At 39.5% G+C, this 24,173-nt stretch overlaps 1 protein-coding gene across 3 annotated transcripts in view; it reads left to right on the top strand.

The window, feature by feature from the left end:
- CP (ceruloplasmin) overlaps positions 1-24,173 on the top strand; it is a 72,358-nt gene that overhangs the window by 34,835 nt on the left and 13,350 nt on the right. For 2 of the 3 annotated variants that reach the window (XM_040480446.1, XM_040480448.1), the window contains exons 10-18: positions 6,165-6,315; positions 7,858-8,070; positions 9,230-9,437; positions 13,502-13,641; positions 14,945-15,073; positions 17,691-17,797; positions 19,563-19,779; positions 20,672-20,811; positions 21,963-22,125. In XM_040480446.1, the coding sequence (XP_040336380.1) occupies positions 6,165-6,315; positions 7,858-8,070; positions 9,230-9,437; positions 13,502-13,641; positions 14,945-15,073; positions 17,691-17,797; positions 19,563-19,779; positions 20,672-20,811; positions 21,963-22,125 (1,468 nt within the window). Of the gene's footprint in view, positions 1-6,164; positions 6,316-7,857; positions 8,071-9,229; positions 9,438-13,501; positions 13,642-14,944; positions 15,074-17,690; positions 17,798-19,562; positions 19,780-20,671; positions 20,812-21,962; positions 22,126-22,525; positions 24,079-24,173 lie in introns of those variants that run through there. The other variant, XM_040480447.1, reaches the window with a different exon arrangement.

Raw genomic sequence — 24,173 nt, 5'->3', positions numbered from 1 at the left:
TGCCTGCCCACACCCAGGAATGTTCCCAAGACCTTGCTGCTGCTGTTGCTGATGCCTAGACTGCAGCTAGGTACCAGCCCACCCCAGAAAACGTTTCTGCAATCTTGTAGCAGCAGTATTTCAGATATTATGGAAAATCACAACATACATCTGGTGCCATGCTTCCCCCTTAACATCCTTGTGCCAACACCAGTGAATGTGGTTGTTCTCAGGGGTCCTCTGAGCCCTTTGCCTGTGAGGAGGTCACACAGCCTCTACCAAATGTCCTCCCAGCAACGGAACCACCCTCTCCCCCCCATGTGGCCTGAGGACCCCAAAGACCTCACTCTCTGCTTCTGGAATTTGCCCCTCCTACCAGAGATCCACCAGGTATCAAGATTCAGAGTTTCAGACTCTGTGCTCCCCTTGTGTATAGAGTCTTAATGGAATTTAAACCCTTTGCTTTCTCCTTTCTCCCTTTTTAGTTCGGTCCCTGAAGATGTTTTCACTTTTCCACTTTCTCTCCAGCTTCTTTTGGAGGGGGGGTGCTTTTCTTGTATTCTTCCCCCATCTGTCCTTTCTCTGCAAGCAAAAACAGCACCCTGCCCTCTGCAGCTTCTTTCTCCCCCAGTTCACCTCTCTGCACTGCATACCTGCTGAGTTCTGTGGTTCTGGTTGTGCAGATTGTTGTGTTAATCCTCAAATCAGTTTTCTAGGTGTGCAGGATGGTTTAGTGTTGATCTGGCTGCATTTCAGGGGTGAGAGATGCAAAAAGTTCATGCTATTCTGCCATCTTGCTTTTAAAATCAATTTTTAGAACACTTTAAGGTTAATAGCAAAACTAAAAATAAAGTACAGAAGGGCATCTGGTTGGCTCAGTCAGTTGAGGGTCTTACTCTTGATTTTGGCACAGGTCATGATCCCAGCCTACTTAAGATTTTCTCTCTCTCTCCCTCTGCCTCTCTTCCCTGCACACACACACACACACACACACACACACACACACTCTCTCTCTCTCTCTCTCTCTCTCTCTCTCTCTCTCTCAAATAAAATAAAATAAAATAAAATAAAATAAAATAAAATAAGTAATAATAGTGCAGAGATTTCCCACATATTCCCTACCCATCCCCCACACCCTCCTCCAATACCAACATTTCCAACAGAGTGGTGCATGTGTTACAATTGATGAACCTACACTGACACATTGTTATCATCCAAAGTCCATAGTTTACTTTAGGGTTCACTCTTGGTGTTTACATTCCATGAGTGTAGACAAATGGATAATGACAAGTATCTACCATTACGATATCATGTAGACTATTTTCACTGCCCTAAAAACCATGTGTTCTACCTATTTATCCCTTAATGCCAATCCCAACCCCTGGTAACCACTGTTCTTTTTATCTTTTTTTTTTTTTTAATTTTTTTCAACGTTTATTTATTTTTGGGACAGAGAGAGACAAAGCATGAACGGGCGAGGGGCAGAGAGAGAGGGAGACACAGAATCGGAAACAGGCTCCAGGCTCTGAGCCATCATCCCAGAGCCCGACGCGGGGCTCGAACTCACGGACCGTGAGATCGTGACCTGGTTGAAGTCGGACGCTTAACCGACTGTGCCACCCAGGCGCCCCACCACTGTTCTTTTTAATGTCTTTATAGTTTTACCTTTTTCCAGAATGTTATTTAGTTGGAATCATACAGTATATGGTTTTTCAGATTGACCTCTTTCACTTGGTAAAAGACATTTTAGTTTCCTCCAAGTCTTTTCATGGCTTAATAGCTCATTTCTTTTTAGTGCTAAATAATATTCCACTGTGTGGATGTACCACAGATTATTTATCCATTCACCTACTGAAGAACATCTTGGTTACTTCCAAGTTTTGGCAATTTTGCACAAAGATGCCATAAATACTCACGTGCAGGTTTTTGTGTAGACATAAGTTTTCAACCCCTTTGGGTAAATATCAAAGAGCCTAGCTGGATCATATGGTAAAATTGTATTTAGTTTTATAAGAGATCACAAAATGTCTTCCAAAATGGCTATCCCATTTTGTATTCCTGGTGGAAATGAATGGAAGTTCCTGTTGTTTCACATATTTGCCAGTATTTGGTGTTGCCAATGTTCCAGATTTTGGTGATTCTGATAGGTGTGTGGTGATATCCCATTGTTGTTTTAATTTGCATTTCCTTAATGATATATGAAGTAGAGCATCTTTTCATATGCTTATTTTCCATCTGTGTATCTTCTTTGGTGAGGTGTCTGTTAAGGTGTTTTGCCTATTGGTTAATTGGGTTGTTTGTTTTCTTAATGTTGAAGTTTTAAAAGTTCCTTGATATTTTTCATAACAGTTCTTTATCAGATGTGTCTTTTGCAAATATTATCTCCCAGTCTGTGGCTTGTTTTCTTGATTCTATTGAAATTATCTTCTATAGAGCATAAATTATAATTTTAATGAAGTCCAGTATCAATTATTTCTTTTATAGATTGTGCCTTTGGTGTTGTATCTAAAAAGTTACAACCAAGGTCATCTAGAATTTCTCTCATGCTATTGTTTAGGAGCTTTATTATTTTGCCTTTTACATTTAGGTCTGTGATCCATTTTGAGATAATTTTTGTGAAGAGCATAAGATCTGTGTCTAGGTTTATTTTCTAGCATGTAGATGTCCGGTTGTTATATCACCATTTGTTCCAAAGACTATCTTTGTTTGTATTGCCTTTGCTCTTTTGTCAAAGATCAGTTGACTGTGAGTTTACTTCTAGTCTGGTTTATTGTTCTATTCTTTTGCCAATTGCCACACTGTCTTTTTTTTTTTTTTAATGTTTATTTGTTTTGGGAGAGGGAGAGAGAGAGCATATGCAAGCCAGGGAGGGGAAGAGAGAGAAGGAGAGAGAAATCCCAAGAAAGACCTACACTGTCAGTGCATAGCATAAAGTGAAGCTCAACATGGGGCTTGATATGAGGTTTGATCTCATGAACCATGAGACCATGACCTGAGACAAAATCAAGAGTCAGACACTTAACCAGCTGAACCATCCAGGTGCCCCAGTGCCACACTGTCTTGATTGCTATAGTATGGTAGACATTTCTGAAGTTGGACAATGTCAGTCTTTCAGTCTTATTCAATATTGTGTTGGCTATTTTGGGTCTTTTGCCTCTCCATATAAACTTTAGAATCACTTTGTTGATACCTACAAATAATTTTCTGGTATTTTTATTGGAATTGCATTGACTCTATAGATCAAATTGGGAAGAACTGGCAACTTGGCAGTGTTGGGTCTTCCTATTCATGAACATGGAATTTCTATTTAGAGTAATGTGATAGTGAACAGGAATCCGAGTTTAGATAGGGTGGATGTAATATTTGAGGTAGGAGATCTAAATTTCAAGGAGATAGACTTGCAAGGATCTGAGGGAAAGCAGAGGGAATAGCTAGGGTCAAAATATCAAATTTTATTAAAAATTTTTTTAGATTTCTTTGAAATTATTATGTATCTTTTCTCCTTTGACCTATAAGCCTGACCAACTACATTAAAGATTTCCTAATATTGAACCAGTCTTGCATTTCTTGGGAGAAACATTGAGCACTGTGGTTTTTAATTTTTTTTCAGTATATTTCTGTAGTAAATTGGTAGTAATTTATTTTCAATTTCTCTCCTAAACAATAAGTGACATTATTTTGCATTTTGTTTGCTTTTTTAGTTATTATATCATGTTTATACTGTCTTAATTAAATAAATTGGGACTATTTCCATGTTTTTAGTATTTTGCAACTGTTTAAATACATAGCGATTACCTGATCCTTAGATTTGAAAGAAATTGCCTGTAAAATTTTTTCGAGTATGTGACTTTTAAAAAGAAGTAGTTAGGATTTTCTTTTTTGTTTTTTGTTTGTTTATGTTTTAATCACATTTTTATTTGACCCACGGATATTGGTCCATTCAGTTACCTTGTTCTAAATCAACTTATCACATTTATTGTATGTAATGATCTTTTTTCCTTCCCCCATATATATGGTTATAGTCCTTTCTCATTACTAATGTGGTATATTTGGGTTGTCTCCCAATTTTTTTTATTAGACTTGCCAGAGGTTTGTGTGTTTTATTAGTCTTTTCAAAGAATACATTTTTAGGTTTAACCATTTTAATTTGTGCTCTAATTTATTAAACAGTTCTGCTTTTGCCTTTATTAATTCCTATTTTCTTTTCCCATTTTATTTCTCTAAAATTTTCAGATATTCATAAACATTTATTTTTATTTGGTTTTACTTAAAAAGCATTTCAGACTTTCAGTTTGCATATTTAGTTATATTCCATACATTATGCCTTGTTCTCATGGACATTGCTTACTAAATATTTAGTAATTCATTTTTTCTTCCTCTTTTATCTAAGAGCAATTTGGATCAAGTATGATCTTTTTAATTTTGTTAACTTTTTGTCCTTTTATTAGTATTTTTTAGTTTTGTTTCATCATGACCAGAAAACATGACCTGTAAACTTCTCACTGAAGTTTTTTCTTTTTCTTTTTCTTTTTTTAAAATGTTTATTTATTTTTGAGAGACAGAGAGAGAGAAAGCACAAGCAGGAAAGGGGCAGAGACAGAGGGAGACACAGAATCTGAAGTAGGCTCCAGGCTCTTTGCTGTCAGCACACAGCTCTCTGCGGGGCTTGAACCCATGAACCATGAGATCATGACCTGAGCTGAAGTCAGACACCTAACCAACTAAGCCCCCCAGGTGCCCCTGAAGTTTTTTCTGTAGATCAGAATACAAGTGATCATAGAAGTCCTCATCTGGAATCCCTACATATCTGAGAATGTGTTTTTAATAGTTTTTTAAATTTTGTTTTAGTAAGAAAGAGCAGGGGAGAGGCAGAGAGAGAGAGAGAGAGAGAGAGAGAGAGAAAATCTCGAGCAGGCTCCATGCTGAGCATGGAGCCCAACGCAGAGCTAGATCCCAGGACCCTGGGATCATAACCCTAGGCAAAATCAAGAATTGGTTGCTCAACCGAGACCCAAGAATGTATTTTTGTTGTTCTTTGCCAAATATAGAACTTTCATATAATGATCTTTTTCCCTCAAAAATATAAATGCTACTCCATCTTCTTCTGACATTTATTGTACTAGAGACGTCCAGTGTTTGTGATAACACTTTTAAAATGAATTACTGTAGAAATTGTCTATGCCTGAAATTCAAAAATTTTGCCAGAATATTTTAAAGCACAGATCTCTATAACTGCTTTTGCCTTGTTTTCAGTGAAGACTTTGAATCTGAATATTCTAGTCTTTTCTTTTTATGGTGGTAAACATTCCTACTATTGTTTATTATCATTATGTTTTTCCCCTTTATAATGTCTCTCTTTCTGAAATCATTACTGTGTATACCTTTGAATCTTTTTGTTCTGATTCATGGGACCTTTCTTAACATTATTTCCATCATTGATTCAGTTTTCTGTAGGATCTAACCTTGAGGTCTCTGCTTTAGTTGGATTTTAAAAATTTTATAATCATGTTTTTTATCTGAAAAAAAAAACTATCTCAGAAAAAAGACATGCAATAATCTCTAAAGTTTCTCTTATTTGAGGGAGTATCCTGTTTTCAGGGGCTCGTATGCTTTGATTTCTTAGACTAATTGCCTTCTTCTTAACTACTGGGACATTTCATAGACCAGATAGCATTTCTGCTTGCTTATTTTTCACCAGGGACAAGGGGAAAGGAAGTGAGAATGTTTGTCCAGATGACTGAGATTGAATTCCTGTTCCAGCTCATTTGGCATTCTATTTCTTCCTTTCAGACGGTTCCTTCCTCTACCTGCTTCCCCTGCTCTGCCTTACAGAAATTCTTCAAGTTTTCATGTATGCGGATGTCACTTCCCTAATTTCTGGCACAGGCTCATATTCCCCCTATTTTAATAATTGTTTTTGGTGTGTTTACTTGGTATGGGCAGGAAGAGTCAGAACTTTTATGCACACAGAGAGGCTTACATCATGTTGAACCAAAAATCTGCATAGATGCTGATGAAAATTCTGGTGGTCAGCTGGAGTCTTTCATGAGCCCCATCTACAAAGAAGAATGGAAACTTCTTATCCTTCCTTGAGTGAATTTGTGTACAAATAGTATTGTGTACATGCAAGTCTTTCTGCTTCACTTATCCTATTTTCACTTCCTTGTTCTTGTTTCAATTTACAGAAAGATGTAGACAAGGAGTTCTATTTATTTCCCACAGTGTTTGATGAGAATGAAAGTTTACTCCTAGATGATAATATTAGAATGTTTACAACTGCACCTCACCTGGTAGATAAGGAAGATGAAGACTTTCAGGAATCTAATAAGATGCACTGTAAGTATACATCATCCATCAATATTAAGTTATTTCAGTACTGCCCATGTAGTGCTTTTAATTAAACCAAAATGCTAATAGCTTTGCCCATTGGTTAATTTTAAATAAATGATTATGTACAACTCTGAGGGTAATATTGATATTTAAGCTATCGGTCAATTATTCCTCATTTTGCTTAATTTAGAATAATGAAACCTGCAAAATATATCAATTAGATGCATGGTTCTTAAAATGTAGCCCTTGGATCAGCAGCTTCAGCATCACCCAGGGACGTGTTAGAAATGCAAATTCTTGGGGTGCCTGGGTGGCGCAGTCGGTTAAGCGTCCGACTTCAGCCAGGTCACGATCTCGCGCTCCGGTGAGTTCGAGCCCCGCGTCGGGCTCTGGGCTGATGGCTCAGAGCCTGGAGCCTGTTTCCGATTCTGTGTCTCCCTCTCTCTCTGCCCCTCCCCCGTTCATGCTCTGTCTCTCTCTGTCCCAAAAATAAATAAATGTTGAAAAAAAAATTTAAAAAAAAGAAATGCAAATTCTTGGGCCCCAACTCCTACCTACTGACAGAAACTTTATGGGTGGGGCCAGCAATCTATTTAACAAACCCTCTCCATCAATATGATATTTGCTTAAACTTGAGAACTACTGGGTTAGATGCTTTTCTCATCTGTGGCTTCATAATGACAGCCTCATTTTATTATTCAATATGAAGAAAGATACAACCTCTCTTGAAAATGAACTTTAATGATTCTTACCAATGACTATAAATTAGAGTTCCCTGGGAGTTTTTCAAAATTGTTAAAACCATTTTTTTTAATGCTCAGGGCAACCTCCAGAAATTTTTATTTAATTGAAACCTAGCATCAGATTTTCCTTTTAGCTCCCAGTGTAATTCTAGAGGTTTAGATAGTGAGTTAATTATTCAGAATGCCCACACTGCTAACAGACTACATGTGAAAATCACTGTAGTCAGAAGAAACAAATGTAAAGTTGCGTTACAAACTGATACTGGTGGGTTTTTTTTTTTTTTTTTGAGTCAGTACTATCTATACTCATTAAGATATTCCTTTTGAGTTTGCAATTTTACATTTTGGAGGAGTTGAGAGTATCATCTATTAGTAATAGCAGTGAGAGAAAACCTCCTGCATTTACTCTCCCCTGTTATTCAAGATGAATCAGAGACTTTTCCATCCTAGAGCAGCAACAACATTCTCAGTCTACGGTGCCCAGGAACAGCTGTAATTATTCATACATTTGAGAGCTCACACATATGACTCTTGAGAGGACTAAGAAGTAGTTAGTGGGGAAGAGCAGTGCAAAACTTCAAGGACTCTGTGTTCAGCTCTTCTCCTTCCAGCCAGGGACTACTCTGGGAGTGCTGCGTCTAACAAGAAATCTCAGAGACACTCCAGACACATAAAGAGGTGGGCAGGCATGAATGGGTCTTCAAAAATTAAATAAACAGAGTTCGCTCTGGAAAATCTGGGATATCACCGTGTAGTGGGACATCAGATAAACCACTTTCCAAATATTATTTCCCAAATTTTACAGCCATGAATGGATTCATGTATGGGAATCAGCCTGGTCTCAGTATGTGCAAAGGAGAGTCAGTCGTGTGGTACTTATTCAGCGCTGGAAATGAGGCTGATGTACACGGGATTTACTTTACAGGAAACACATATCTGTCAAAAGGAGAAAGAAGAGACACAGGAAACCTCTTCCCTCAAACAAGTCTTACACTCTTCATGCAGCCTGATGCTCAAGGTGAATTTCTTTAAAGTCAAGACAAGTCTCTATGGAATCAATTCATGTCCGTCATTTTGGTTTTCAACCCTATGTTGGGTGATGAACTCATTCCTTCTCTAAGCCCCCCAAGTTCCCTTCCTTCCCTTGAAGAGCATGTCTGGGCCACTATTAGCTAAGTATGGGCCAGACAGGTCCATTTCCTGCTTGTTGAGGGTGGGGGGTGTGACAAATGAAGAGTAGACTGTGGTTTCTCCCACTTCCACACAGTAGAATCCTCGAGATGTCTCTTTTTAAGTTATGATCCTTTTAAAGATGGCTGAAAAATCAGACTAAAAAGGGAATGACTTCCATAACAGCTCTGCAGTTAAACTTTTTGTCATCTCTCTGTAGCCTACATGTCGTGTTGGCTTGTTGGTTGTTTGCAATTGAGTGTCCTGTACTAGAACTATAGCCATGCGAATTCAGAGATACCTGCAGGTCTGGTTATGAATGAGCAAAACAAACAAAAACAAAAAGAAAGCACTTTAACCAAAATGTGAAACACACTAACTTGCTTCAGGCTTTATTTGGTTCATTACATGCCATTATAACATAAGACAAGTCCAATGTCACCTCTTTCTTTATTCATTAGACAAGTATAAATACAACAGTGAAGAAAAGATGTATAAGTGTCTGTTCTTGTGAAGTGGAAATTCTAATGCAGGGAGACAGACAACAAGCGATTTTATATGTGTGTGTGTATGTGTGTGTATATACACACATACACACAAACATATATATACACATAAACACACATATACACACATATGTATATAAAACTAAGTGGTTTGAGCAAATAGGGCAGAAAAAGGTGCTGACTGATGGCGGAAGGTGAGTAAACATTTTCTGACAATTATAGGGAAGCTTGAATGAATTGAGAACATGGACTATGTGGATAATTGGGGGAGGAGTGTACAAAGTACACTTTGTGCAAGTACAAAGGCCCTGAGGCAGGCACATACTTGACTTGTTCTAAGAATAGCAAAGAGGCCTCTGTGACTGGAGCAGAGTGAGTGATAGGTGATGTGATCATCTAACTGAGGCCACATTGAGGACTTTGGCATTGATTCTGGGTGAGCTGAGGAGCCATAGAGGTGCTGAACAAAGGAGTGACATGCTCTCTTATATACCATTTCAGGGACATTTGACGTTGAGTGCTTAACAACCGATCACTATACGGGAGGCATGAAGCAAAAATACACTGTGAACACATGCAGGCAACAGGCTGAGCAGCCAAGGTCCTCCCAGGGACAGCGGACCTACCACATCGCGGCAGTGGAGGTGGAGTGGAATTATTCCCCAAGCAGGGAGTGGGAAAAGGAGCTGCATCACTTACAAGAACAAAAGTAATTCTCCAGATTTTGATTCCTAAGTTTTTCTTTTTTTTTAGTTTTCTCTTTCAGAGAATTAAGAATTACACTCAATTGTAGAAAAACAAATAGTTGCATTAAATAACAACAGAGCAGTAACAAAATGCTTCCCCTGATCCTTTCCTCATTAATTTCTGTCCTTGCAATTTTATCACAGGAAAATCTCCACCTTATTTGATTCTTTATAGTCATTCATCTCACTTTCTTTTCTGTTGGATTGTCTTTTTATATTCATGTGCCTATATCTTGCTATTGACTTTCAAACTTAAACAAAAATCAATGCCTAAATTCAAAGCTAAAATACTATTTTCCTTATCAGACATTTGCTGTGTATCTCATCTTCAAAGATTTCCTTATCACTCTAGTAATCAGTTATTTTACATTCTTTAAAAGATTTTTTTTACATTCATTTATTTTTGAGAGACAGACAGAGCATAAGTGGGGGAGAGGCAGAGAGAGAATGAGACAGAATCCGAAGCAGGCTCTAGGCTCTGAGCTGGAGCACAGAGCCCAACGTGGGCTCGAACTCACAAACCATGGAGATTATGACCTAAGCCGAAGTCAGACGCTTAACTGACTGAGCCACCTAGGTGCCCCAGTTATTTTACATTCTTAAAACTATTTTAAGAATATTTTAAATTCTTGAGGGCAGTATAGTAGACATGATCTCTGTCCTCCAAGAATTTATAGGGAAAATATGGTTCAAAACCGCCAATAACATGTACATGATGGATGTAAAAAGTATGTTCATTGTGAATAAATGTAAGTAAGTGATCATTATTAGAGCTTCAGAAACTACATTTAAAACAGTATCACTTGACACTTCTTTGAGACTTTTCTAACCACTCTTCCCTCTATCACCTCATACGCCATGTACTAACCTTTCCTGGAAAGGATTTGAGAGATCGGGACGGGCATGTGTTCAGATCTGGGGTGGACAAAATGACTGGTAGCCTATAGCTAAGTAAAGGTTAGCTGGTTAGTTTGACTGCAGTGTAAAGGAGTAAAAGGTTATTTCAAGTGATGGGGGTAAAATAGTCAAAAGGCTGAAGGAGCCATGAAGAGTCAATGAAAACGTTAGATAAAGGGAGTGGCTGGGAACACTGGGCCACTTCAGTTCTTATAAACCAGACAAAAGTAATGAGAGAACACTTCACTGATGAAATATGGGTGCAGAATTTTAGAACTGTAGAGAAACCTTAGAGATCATCTCATCTCATACCTCATTTTAGGGATGAGGAAACTGAGGCTGCAATAGGCAATAACTAGCTGGAGGTCATTATCTAATGGAAGAGTCAGGGCCAGCACTCAGATGGCTCCACTTCCTTTTTACCACCCCTATCTATTTCTTTTTTTTTTTAATTGATCTTTTATTTTTTAATTTACATCTAAGTTAGTTAGCATATAGTGCAACAATGATTTCAGGAGTAGATTCCAGTGATTCAACCCCTATGTGTAACACCCAGTGCTGATTCCAACAAGTGTCTTCCTTAATGCCCCTTACCCATTTAGGCCATCCCTCCTCCCAAAACCCTTCCAGCAACCCTCTGGTCTCTATATTTAAGAGTCTCATATGTTTTTTCCCCCTCCCTCTTTTTATATTATATATATTGCTTCCCTTCCCTTATGTTTATCTCTTTGGTATCTTAAATTCCTCATATGAGTGAATTCATATGATATTTGTCTTTCTCTGACTGACTAATTTCACTTAGCATAATACCCTCCAGTTACCATCCACGTGGTTGCAAATGGCAAGATTTCATTCTTTTTGATCACTGAGTAATACTCCATTGTATGTGTATACCACCTCCTCTTTATCCATTCATCCATCGATGGCATTTGGGCTCTTTCCATACTTTGGCTATTGTTGATAGTGCTGCTATAAACATTGGGGTGCATGTGCCCCTTCGGAACAGCATACCTGTATCCCTTGGGTAAATTACATAGTAGTGCAATTGCTTGGTTGCAGGGTAGTTCTATTTTTAATTGTTTGAGGGACATCCATACTGTTTTCTACAGTAGCTGCCCCAGTTTTCATTCCCACCAGCAGGGCAAAAGAGATCCTCTTTCTCTGCATCCTCGCCAACATCTGTTGTTGCCTGAGTTGTTAATGTTAGCCGTTCTGACAGGTGTGAGGTGATATCTCATTGTGATTTTGATTTGTATTTCCCTGATGAAAAGTGATGTTGAACATTTTCTCATGGGTCTGGTAGCCATCTGTATGTCTTTTTTGGAGAAGTGTCTATTCCTGTCTTTTGCCCATTTCTTCACTGGATTATTTTTTTGGGTGTTGAGTTTGAGAAGTTTATAGATTTTGGATACTATCCTGTTTTCTGATATGTCATTTGCACATATCTTCTCCTATTCCGTCGGTTACCTTTTAGTTTTTCTGATTGTTTCCTTTGCTGTGCAGAAGTTTTTATTTTGATGAGGTCCCAATAGTGCATTTTTGCTTTGGCTTCCCTTGCCTCTGGAGACATGTTGAGTAAGAAGTTGCTGCAGCCAAGGTCAAAGAAGTTTTTGCCTGCTTTCTCCTCTAGGAATTTGATGGCTTCCTGTCTTACATTTAGGTCTTTCATCCATTTTGAGTTTATTTTTGTGTCTGGTGTAAGAAAGTGGTCCAGGTTTATTTTTCTGCATGTCGCTGTCCATTTGCTAAAGAGATTGTCTTTATTCCATTGGATATCCTTTCCTGCTTTGTCAAAGATTAGTTGGCCATATGTTTGTGGGTCCATTTCTGGGTTCTCTATTCTGTTCCATTGATCTGAGTGTCTGTTTTTGTGCCAGTACCATACTGTCTTGATTACAGCTTTGTAATACATCCTGAAGCCAGGAGTGTGATTTCTCCCCTTTGGTTTTCTTTTTCAGGATTGCTTTGGCTATTCAGGTTCTTTTCTGGTTCCATACAAATTTTAAGATTGTTTGTTCTAGCTCTGTGAAGAATGCTGGTGTTATTTTGATAGGGATTGCATTGAATATGTAGATTGCTTTGGGTAGTATTGACATTTTAACAATATTTGTTCTTCCAATCCAGCAGCATGGATTATCTTTCCTTTTTTGTGTGTCTTCTTCAATTTCTTTCATAAGCTTTCTATAGTTTACAGTGTATAGATTTTTCACCTCTCCGCTTATGTTTATTCCTAGGTATTTTATGTTTGTTGGCGCAATTATAAATGGGATTGATTCCTTGATTTCTCTTTCTGTTGCTTCATTATTGGTATATAGGAATGCAACTGATTGCTGTGCATTGATTTTATATCCTGTGACTTTGCTGAATTCATGGATCAGTTCTAGCAGTTTTTTGGTGGAATCTTTTAGGTTTTCCGTATATAGTATCACGTTATCTGCGAAGAGTGAATGTTTGACTTCCTCCTGGACGATTTAGATGCCTTTTATTCCTATGTGTTGTCTGACTGCTGAGACTAAGACTTACAATACTATGTTGAATAACAGTGGCGAGAGTGGACATCCCTGTCTTGTTCCTGACCTTAGGGGGAAAGCTCTCAGTTTTTCCCCATTAAGGAGATATTAGTGTTGGGTCATTCATATATGGCTTTTATGATCTCAAGGTATGACCCTTCTATCCCTACTTTCTTGAGGGTTTTTATCAAGAAAGGATGCTGTATTTTGTCAAATGCTTTCTCTGCATCTATTGAGAGGATCACATGGTTGTTGTCCTTTCTTTTATTGATGTGATGTATCACATTGATTGTTTTATGGATATTGAACCAGCCCTGAATCCCAGGTATAAATCCTATTTGGTCATGGTGAATAAGTTTTTTTAATGTATCGTTGGATCTGGTTGGCTAGTATCTTGTTGAGGATTTTTGCATCCATGTTCATCAGGGAAATTCGTCTTTAGTTCTCCTTTATAGTGCACCCCTATGTATTTCTAAATTATTCTTTATTGCTGGAATGTGAAAGTGATATTAAAAATTAGCATAATTACTTAAATAAAAACTATATTCAAGATTTAAAACTCAACTTCTACTTTCATTAAGACAGATACTAACCTCAGATGTGTGTGTGTTTTGTTTAAGTGTTTCAAATGCATTTTTAGATAAGGAAGAATTTTACATAGGCTCAAAGTACAAGAAAGTTGTGTATCGGCAATACACCGACAGCACGTTCAGAGTTCCAGTGGAAAGGAAGGCTAAAGAAGAACACCTGGGAATTCTAGGTACTCTAATCATCAGGGGTGGAGTAACGATGTGGTGCTGTGTACATTAAAATACGTGTCCCTGGGTTTAACTTCCCAGTTCATAGATCAAAGTTATTCAAATGAAAGTAAAATTTATGCAATAAAAACAAGGAGCCTATACGCACTAAAGAATATGGCATAATAAAAATATTGCTTATTTCTCTCATGAACAATTTATTATTATACATTGAGAAAAGAAAATTTCTCCCTCTTATTCCACCCCTCATCCCACTCCCAAGTCATCGCTGTTTGCTTTAAAATTGCCATGTAAGTGAGTAACGCCAAGAAAAAGAAATGTAGATGTAGACCAGGAAATATAGGAAAAAGTGTTACCATGCACAAGGCATGGGAAAAGTTGCCTTCCATTTTTCAGGAACCATTTTAAATTTTTAAAAAATCTTTATTTATTTTTGAGAGAGAGAGTGAGAGCAGGGGAGGAACAGAGAGAGAGGGAGATGCAGAATCCAAAGCAGGTGCCAGGATCCAAGCTGTCAGCACAGAGCTTAATGTGGGGCTTGAACCCACGAACCATGAGATCATGACCTGAGCTGAAGTCAGATGCTTAACCGACTGAGCCACCCAGGCGCCCCCAGGAACCATTTTAAAAGAGAATGTCTAAGAGTTTGACCAACACTGCTCTTGGGAAGTTTCTTGAAAATCATCAAGTGCAGGGGACATCACTCCCAACCCCACTCTATTTCCATACTAACAGAGTACCCTGGGATTTGATTACCCTTAGCCCCTGGAATAAGACACCCAAGGGGAATGGCATTGTTGCTGGGTCACAGAAATTCTCTAAGCAGCAGACAAGCTAAGATTGGCTAGAGAGGGGGTAGAAATTGGAAGGCTAGCCCCACTCACCCTTCTAAATGCAGTACTGCCATCAATTCACACTCAGGAAGTTCTGGAAGCCCAACTGCTAAGAAATGAGAGCAAGTGCTGCACAATGACTTCTGGCCAGGGTAGGGTCACAGCTGGCTCACCAGGACTAGGCCACTGTCCTGCAGGGGACTTTCAGGCCAAAACCTCCAGTAGGACTCTTGATGAGAGATGCATCCCTGGCTTCCATCTGTAGCGGCAATCATTACTAGTGTTTTTATTCTGAATCCTCTGAGGCCAGATATAAACCTAACAGTAAAGTATGAAGCCACAGTGGAGGGGGTGGGGGACACAGACTCTGGCCTTCATGCTAAGAAAGCTACCTGGTCTTTGCTTCTATTACTGAGTTAGAACCTCCAATCTGACAAGCATATAAACCACTCTTCTTTTTTGCTATTTCCAGGTCCACAACTTCATGCAAATGTTGGAGACAAAGTTGTAATTATCTTTAAAAACATGGCCACAAGGCCTTACTCAATACATGCCCACGGGGTGAAAACAGAGGATTCTATAGTTACTCCAACTTTACCAGGTACTCATTGGGGTGGGGGGTGTTGCATTTCATGCATTTTAGTAGACTTTACAGGCTTTCCACAAATGGCTGTTATCAGAGAGGTATTCCTTCCAAATGAGTGTCTTGAGAAAGTGAAGGAGGTGGTTAAGAGAGTATACAGAGATGCGTATCTGTGTGTATGTCTCCATGCACATGAGAGGAGAGGGGAGGGGAGATGAGGGGAGGGAAGAGAGGAGGGGAGGAGTGAAAGAAGGGAGGGAGGGAGGAAGGAGGGAGGGAAGGAGAGAAGAAGAGAAAGATCCACAGGAAAAATGTGAGGAAAAGATCTGAGGATACTGGGCATCTACAGATACTCAAGGCTGAGTCAGCAGAAATGATCCCTCCACGCCAAGACAGCATTTACTACACTTGTGTGTGGTTGAATGCTTCCATGCCTTGTATCTGAAGGCAGGATCCTAAGGGCAGAGACTGCCATGTGACATTTTAAAGCCTTCAGTTCTAGCCCCATATCTGGCATGTACTAGGAACTCAATAACTTTAACACAGTGTAAAAGCCAGAACAGATGAAATACATGTGTGTTTTTACTTTAATTAAAAACTATATTTTTCTTCTATTAGTTGTAAAGTTGGCTTTCTTGGAAAGTGCCATTTCTTAGTAATCTAACAGTTCCCAAATATGTCAAATGAGTGAGAAAAAAATGAGTGAGAAAAAATAAATTACTCTATGAAGTTGCTCAGGTCAGTTTAGGGGAATGGAGATAAAAAGCCCTTCCCTGTGAGTGTCACATTCTTCCAAAAGAAATAAACAATAAAATGTGTACATAATACCAAGCTGTGAAAAGTGCTAAAGATTACAGCAGATGAGAGAGAGTAACAAGGGTGGTATTTTAGGTAGGGTGGTCAGGAAGTCCCCTCTTTGAGGAAGCGCCAGTGGTGAAGATACCTAAATGGTAAGTAATGAGCCACAGGGACTTGCTTATAGGGGAAGAGCACCCCAGGTTGTGAGATGGTAAAGGGCTTGGTTTGTCTGAGAAACAGCAAGGAGGCCAGAGGCCAGAGCAGAGCAAACGGGGGGACAGAATGTGACATGATGAGATCCAGGGAGGGCAGGGGCCGGATGCAGTAGGAAGAAGGGGAACCTCAGAGGCCAAGGTTAGGACCTTAGATTTTATACTATTAACCATGTGAAGATGTGAGTCAGAGAATGATGATCTGATGAACACTTTGTAAAGGCCTCTGGTGGCTGAAGTGTAGGTAAGTGACTACAGAGGAAAAGGGCGGAATCAAGGAGCAATTAGAGGGCTATTGCCATAATCTGGGTTAAAAATAATAATAATAAGGCTTGGACCAGGGTGGAAGCAGCTGAAGTGGTGAGTTGTCATATTCGGTTCTATTTTAAAGGTGGTGCTAACAGCCCCTGCTGAAAGGTTGGGCATTAGGGCAGGTTAGGGAAGGAGGAATCAAGGACAGTACCAAGGTTTTGGGCATCTACCATGAGTGGCAGAGCAGGTTGGGGAATGGAGAAGAGGAGGAAATATTATTTTGGGGCTTATGAGAATAAGAGCATAGATGAAGAGACAATATGTTCAGGTGGTGAATGTATGCCATATTGTCAGTGAAATGTTCTGCTTAGAAAAAGGGTGAGGAGGTAGGGGCAGGTAGGATGCGGCACTTGAGGAAGATGGAAAGAGTCTACTGCATCCCTTGAGACCACCCCTCCTGTCCTGCTTGATTCCCTAGAAAAGGCTTGTCAGACTCTGGCTAACTAAAGTCTGCCAGCATGAATATGTAATGGTGAGGTCTGTATAAATGGAGTGGACAGTGGGTGGCCACAGCTGAAAGTCAGGGTCTGGTGAGCAGTGAGACAGCAATCCCTGAGGTGACCAGAAGCAGACATCAGACTGGAAAAGAGCCCAGAGCAAATGGAAGAAGGTAAAGACCTTGGCAACAGGGAGGGTAGAGACACTGGCTATCTCCAAAGTGTCAAGGTCCAAGGTGTGGTGGTGTCCTGTATGTGACAGAGCCGTGACAGAGCAGCGTATTGTACAACAGAATGAGACAGACCAGAGACGAGGTCACGAAATCTAATGGCTCCTCACCAGAAACTGTGGAATTGCTAGGGATGATAGTGAAAAAGGAGAAAAGGAAGGCCATGGTGAAGCCAAGGGAATTACTCGGGGCAGTCCAGATACAAACACAGAGACGTCTTGGGGAAGGGTCTTACACTGGGGGAAATCACTTGAGAGTTGAAAATGGTGTTTTACAGAAACATAGTTCAAGCTAAAAAAAAGATCTGTTCCAAAGTTCCCCCAAATTGTGATATTGGTATTGCCACCTCCTGGCTTGGCGGTACATGTTTGTCATGGCTAGTTAATTCATAATTGACAAAGTCTAAAAGTCTTTCTATGTCAGTAAGTCTATGTAAGTCTATGTAAGTCTATGTCTTACAGTTTGTCTTTAAACTAAATTCCTGAAAATAATTGAGTGCCATTGCTTTTTAAAACTACTTACCTTGACATTTCCGGTTTCTAGGTCACTCGTTCTCAAGACTTAGTGTGTGTGTGTATGTGTGTATGTATATATATACATATATATAACCAAAAAAACCAGATACATTAACATTTGATTAATTTAGGTGAAACTCACACGTACATATGGAAAATCCCAGAAAGATCTGGAGCTGGAACAGAGGATTCTGCTTGTATCCCATGGGCTTACTATTCAACGGTGGATCAAGTTAAGGTAAAATTTAGATCCTCTGTGTTTTGTACAAATCCCCCAAATAGACACACCGTTGAAGGGAGATGAGATTACAGTTTTCCTATGACCCAATTCCATCTTAAAGTCCCAGGAAAGTAAGTAAGCTGCTCTACAATTTACTTTGGTTTCATTTTTTGGTTTGTTTCTTTTTAAGGATACAGTTATAGCTGTATCAACACTATGACTGCTGGTTATGGGTAATGCAGAATCAAATACTAATCAATACAGTATTTTAGTTCCCTTTTGATATAAGAACACATTAAGCTCAAAGAACTGAGGTACGTGATTTCAGAGCTCTATTACTGCCTGGTAATAAAAATGTTGATCTCAGGAGTCATTCCAGCACAATTAAGGCTATGTGATTAAATATTTCAAAGCCAACAAACTGCTCAACAACTGCAAAACAGAACTTGTTCCAAGATTCTTTCGTAGAATTAAATCTCGAGTCCAAATCTCTCTCCTGAGTTCCAGACCTGCCCATACACCAGCCTACTGAACATTACCAGCATGTCCCACAGGCACTGGAAACACAGCAACTCTAAAACGGAATTGAGATTCTTCTCCACCTCTTCTTGTGTTTCCTGTTGCAATAAGTATTACCATGAGTTACAAATCTTCTCATTTGTTCAAGCTAGAATGTTGGGCAGGAAGTGTCTGATTCTTCCACCTGGCTCACCCAGGTGATTCACCCACCTACATGTAGTTCAGTCTATTCCTTCTGTCTCCATAGATCATGTCCTTGTCATTCGTTTGACTACTGCAGTGGTCTCCCAGGCTCCAGCCTCTTCCTCCTTCAATCCTTCCTTCACTCCACCACTAGGATGACTGGCCTAAAATGCAAATATATTGCCATTCCATGTTCAGTGTTCAATGGCTACCTATGACCCCTGAGATAAAATCTAAAATTCCTGAACACGATACAGCTCAAAGTCCCTTCCAGACCTCACAGGCCATTCCTGACACCCAGGCAAATCAAACTTCCCATAGACTAAAGTCAATCATGGTCTTCTTCCTCCATGTTCATTAGCACTTCGTGTACCTCCATCACAACAAGTGATCCATTTCTTCTATCCTCTATTTTCCCTACTGACTGAGCTCCTGGACGGCAGGGGCTTTGTTTGATTATCTCTGGTTATTTAAATACTGGCACGGTGGGGCGCCTGGGTGGCGCAGTCGGTTAAGCGTCCGACTTCAGCCAGGTCACGATCTCGCGGTCTGTGAGTTCAAGCCCCGCGTCGGGCTCTGGGCTGATGGGTCGGAGCCTGGAGCCTGTTTCCCATTCTGTGTCTCCCTCTCTCTCTGCCCCTCCCCCGTTCATGCTCTGTCTCTCTCTGTCCCAAATAAATAAATAAACGTTGAAAAAAAAATTAAAAAATAAATAAATAAATAAATAAATAAATAAATAAATAAATACTGGCACGGTGCTTGCTAGATGGAATAGGCGGACAAGCACTGTTTATTTGGGGTTCTTTTAAATTGCCACATACATACATACGTACATACTGCTCATTAGCTGAGCCAATATTTGGCCTCTGCACACATTTCTGTTACTTCAGCATCACCCGTCCGACCTACCTACTACTCACCATTCACCCAGTTTAACTACAAGTGGGAAGTGACTGGCCTGACAGCACCACATTAGTCCACGTCTACTATTTAAATCAGTCCTTCTAAATTCCTGAGGTCCCAGTTCTCTGAAATGCTGACCTACATCACAAGGATGACTGAAGTTTTTGCTTGTTTTCAGGATCTTTATAGTGGATTAATTGGCCCACTGATTGTTTGTCGGACACATTACATGAAAATATTCAATCCTATAACGAAACTGGAATTTTCTCTTCTGTTTTTTGTTTTTGATGAAAATGAATCCTGGTATATAGATGACAACATCAAAACTTACTCTGAGCACCCTGAGAAAGTAAACAAAGATGATGAGGAATTCATAGAAAGCAATAAGATGCACGGTATGATACATTGTTTTAAACCCCATTTTTTCCCTTTTTTTCTTTCAAATAAAATTAGTTTGGAGACTATTCATTTGTTTCATTTTATTTTTTTTTATTTATAAAAAAATTTTTTTAACGTTTATTTATTTTTGAGACAGAGACAGAGCATGAATGGGGGAGGGGCAGAGAGAGGGGGAGACACAGAATCCGAAGCAGGCTCCAGGCTCTGAGCTGTCAGCCCAGAGCCGGACGCGGGGCTCAAACTCAGGGACCACGAGATCATGACCTAATCCAAAGTCGGACGCCTAACTGACTGAGCCACCCAGGTGTCCCAATCATTTGTTTCATTTTATAATAAACCAATTCTGCCTCACTTTGTGAGGTAGAATTCTGTTCAAAGCAAAAAGGGGACTCTCTGCAAAACCATCTATTAACTTCTCTCCCAATTCCAAAGTGTCATTCCCTTTTAAATTCACAATTAGGATAAAGGCTTTTGGCACTGCGTGACTAGAAGAGCAATGCGACATTACTGACCTTTAAGTATTCATTTCCCCATCTGTAGTGAAGTAATTCCCACTGCCTCAAAAAGATCCCATACGTTAACCTAGTAATCATATTTTCAGTGAAATAATTGTTGATTTAAAATATCCCAAAAGGTAGGGGCACCTGGGTAGCTCAGTCGGTTAAACATCTGATTTTGGCTCAGGTCATGATCTCGTGGTCCATGAGTTCAAGCCCTGCATCGGGCTTTCTGCTGTGCGCACTGAGCCCATTTCAGATCCCCAGTTCCCCTCTCTCTCTGCACTTCCCCCACTCATATTCTCCCTTTCAAAATAAATAAATAAACTTTAAAAAAATTGTTTTGAATAAAAAATCCTGGAAGGTAAAAAAAGTCATGTGCTTTCCTCAGCTATTAACGGAAGAATGTTCGGGAACCTACAAGGCCTCACAATGCATGTGGGAGATGAAGTCAATTGGTATCTGATGGGAATGGGCAATGAAATAGACTTGCACTCTGTACATTTTCATGGCCACAGCTTCGGATACAAGGTAGGAGTGATCCACGGTCTTTATTCTTGCTCTTTTGGAAAATGTTTGAATGCAAATAAAGAAAATATATCCTCAGGAAGACTAATGAAAAGTTAGAGGTTTCAAGAGACAACTAAATTATTTTCAAGGAGTGTGGCACACAGCAATTTCAATTGCTGTTACCACCCTTTGTAACACATTGGGCTTCTCCTTGGATTTACAGTTTTTAGTGGGTTTGCATGGAGTTCTGCTCACATATTCCTGGGCAAGGCATTCAAATAGAATTGTTGGCAGAGAGGTTAGGAATGTTCATATAATGATGAATCAGAACGTGGAGACAAGACTTTATTGTAACCTTTACTTATTCTACTTTCTGAATCCTAAATGGCCTGAAGTGAACGAGAAGATCATTTTGGTGTCATGCAACTGATTAGGTCCCTAGATCTCAATGCTACTTCTACTTCTCAGTGCTGATTTCAGCAGGAGTCAATAGCTCTTTTTTCTTACTTTTGAGTTAATGTAGAAAAGTCAGAAGCTACCACAAAGCCCATTGCAGAAAAGGCCATTTTGTTATATGTACTTTGGTTTACATAGATGATATATTCCTATTGGACTTTCAATTCTGTCCCTACAGAAATACCCTCCAAGTATCTGTGTCTAATCTAGACTCTACCTGAACTTACCCTGGTTCTGGCTTCTCCACTGGCCTCCTTTTTTTTTGCTCCCTGCATTACCCTCCTTGTCGTAAAGTTTCACAGACCAGCTAATCTAGAATAGGTCCAGCAAATGTGAGATTAGGACTGAAATAAGGCCAGAGCTAAATTCCCTTTTGTAACTCAAGTGCTCTGATAAAAAGGCAAACCAGAGTTGAAGTGTAAGAGATGCCAGGTGGTCCTAATGGATGAGTTCACTCTTATCACATTTTTCCTTCACACCCACTAAATGGACCATCCCCCCAGGCATTTAGCAGGAGTACAAAGACCACATATCTCACTGTTTGTATTAGACATAGAAATGCACAGGGTCAAATGCACAGGGTCTGATTCTTTTTTTTTTTTTTTATCAGATTCATCCATTTTTCTAATATCCTTGAAATGGCCCATGAAAGATTACTTGAATGAACTCTCACATATAATAAACATTATATAATATTTGTCATTTTTCTAATTAAGCACAGGGGCATCTATAGGTCTGATGTCTTCGACATTTTCCCTGGGACCTTCCAAACTCTAGAAATGTTTCCAAAAACACCTGGAATCTGGTTACTCCACTGCCATGTGACTGATCACATTCATGCTGGAATGGAAACTACTTACACGGTTCTACCAAATGAAGGTGAATATTGAGTTAGTAATTGAAGAAGTCATATATCACCAGTATAATTAAGATGCATTACTTTGCCTAAATACTTCCCCCAATAGGAAGCATTTTTGAATTTGCTGCCCTGATTGCATCCTCCTCTACCTCCAAACAGGAATTTTTTTTTAAATTTTTTCTTTTTTTTACTGCTAAATGCTATGGGATACAGCTTATCTTCTGTCGGCAGGTACTGATCATAGCACCAGTAGTCTCTGAGCTAACACAAACTGACACCAATGTGAGGCAGGCTAATTATTCCTAAAACTGATATAAGGGAGTGGTCATATTATTTGCCAAAACACTAACTGTGACTTACAAAAGACACGTGTAAATTTAATTCCTTTCTTAATAGAAAACATTTAACTTCTTTTTCTAGGTAGTACCTGGTACACAAGAAAGCTACCCCCTCCCGCCCCTCCGCCCCGTCAATATAATTTCAAATAGTCAATCAGGCAGAAATGATGTCTTTCTGCACTTCTAGGGTGAAGAGAAGCATTACTGATTATTGTTTGTCGAGATTGTCTTAGTCCATTCAGGCTGCTATAACAAAATACCGGACTAGGTAGCTTATTTTCACGGTTCTGGATGCTGTTAATCTGAGATCAGGGTGACAGCATGGTTGGATGAGAGTCCTTTTCTGGGTTGCAGACTTATTATATCTTTACGTGGTGGAAGAGATTAACTAGCTCTTTGGGACCTCTTTGATAAGGGCACTAATCTCATTCACGAGGGCTCCACCCTCACAGCCTAATCACTTCCCAAAGGCCCTACCAGGTAATACTGTCACCATGGGCATTCGGTTTTCAACATAGGAATTTGGGGGGGAAACAAACATTTAGACCATAGCAAAGATCCAGGGATAAAAATTGAATCTAAATTCCCTGTTTTTCCCACCCCAGCAATAATACTCCCTCCTGTGTGCATACACATAAGCACAGGAAGCACAAGAAAATGAACAGCCCTTTAGTGGATATTCACAAAATGTGTTCTATAGAGTGAAATTCCCACTGTGTGGCTGCAGGCTTTGTGTTTCTTGGGTCTTCTGGGTTCAGAACTATTAGAATTGGCAATGGCAAATCCAGTGGGGGGAAATGATGTAGAGAAAACACCTCCTTGTGTTTCCTCTTCCAAATGGGCATAGAAGGGGACATATAGATGGAAGAAAATATAGAAATAAATTTCTTAAAAGCTAAAAGTCACTGAAAGATCAACGATTAGTGCAAACGACAAGTTTTAATTTCTGCTCCTGGGTTTTACACAAACATGTCATAACATGAGAAACTATTCTATTAAAACCCTTTATTACAAAGAGTGGTACTGAGAGCATCACAACACCAAATCGGGGAACAGGCAAATAAACCACTGGGATTGTCGCCACCTACTGAAGAAGGTGAAGAGTCAAAGATGAGAAAGAAAACTTTATAAATAGTGTTTGAAGAATATCAGCACACATGCAAACCAGCACACATGCAAACCAGCACACAAAAGCATGGTCCTGCTCAGAGAAAAACACCCAAGAGTGAGGGGACACTGAGGCAGGCATTCTGGAAATTTGTGTGTGCAAATGCCTGATGTGCAGAGGATGTTGCTACAGGCTAACCCTACACACCCAGGCACTGGAAAGTCCTCCTGTAGAAATAGCCTGGAAGGAGAGGGAGAAGATTGGTTGCTTGAGAAAGGGGAGACTGTTTTAAAAGCCATAGGGAAAACTGTAGAACAAAGAGCAAATGTGAAGAGAGAACACACAGTGGGGAAAAGATGAAAGAAACTGGCTTTTACAAAAAGATAAGGTATTGCGTGGCCTGGAAGAAGCAGTAATGAACAAAAACGATAGTTTGAACTCTAAACAAAAAAATGGAGAGCCACGTTTACCAGTCTGAATTATCTTTAAATAAAAGTTTGGTAAAGCTCTGGACAAGTCTACATGAATTCTGAATCTTGGAAATTTTTCTGCTTACCTGACACAGAAAAGAGAGCACATGAAGTTAGAGTAAAACGTTCCGATATTATGCGCCGGGAGACAG

This window comes from Herpailurus yagouaroundi, unplaced genomic scaffold (assembly GCF_014898765.1).
Source record: "Herpailurus yagouaroundi ecotype Mexico unplaced genomic scaffold, PumYag 159, whole genome shotgun sequence".
Classification (NCBI taxonomy): domain Eukaryota; kingdom Metazoa; phylum Chordata; class Mammalia; order Carnivora; family Felidae; genus Herpailurus; species Herpailurus yagouaroundi.
This window is presented reverse-complemented; position numbering and strand designations above follow the sequence as displayed.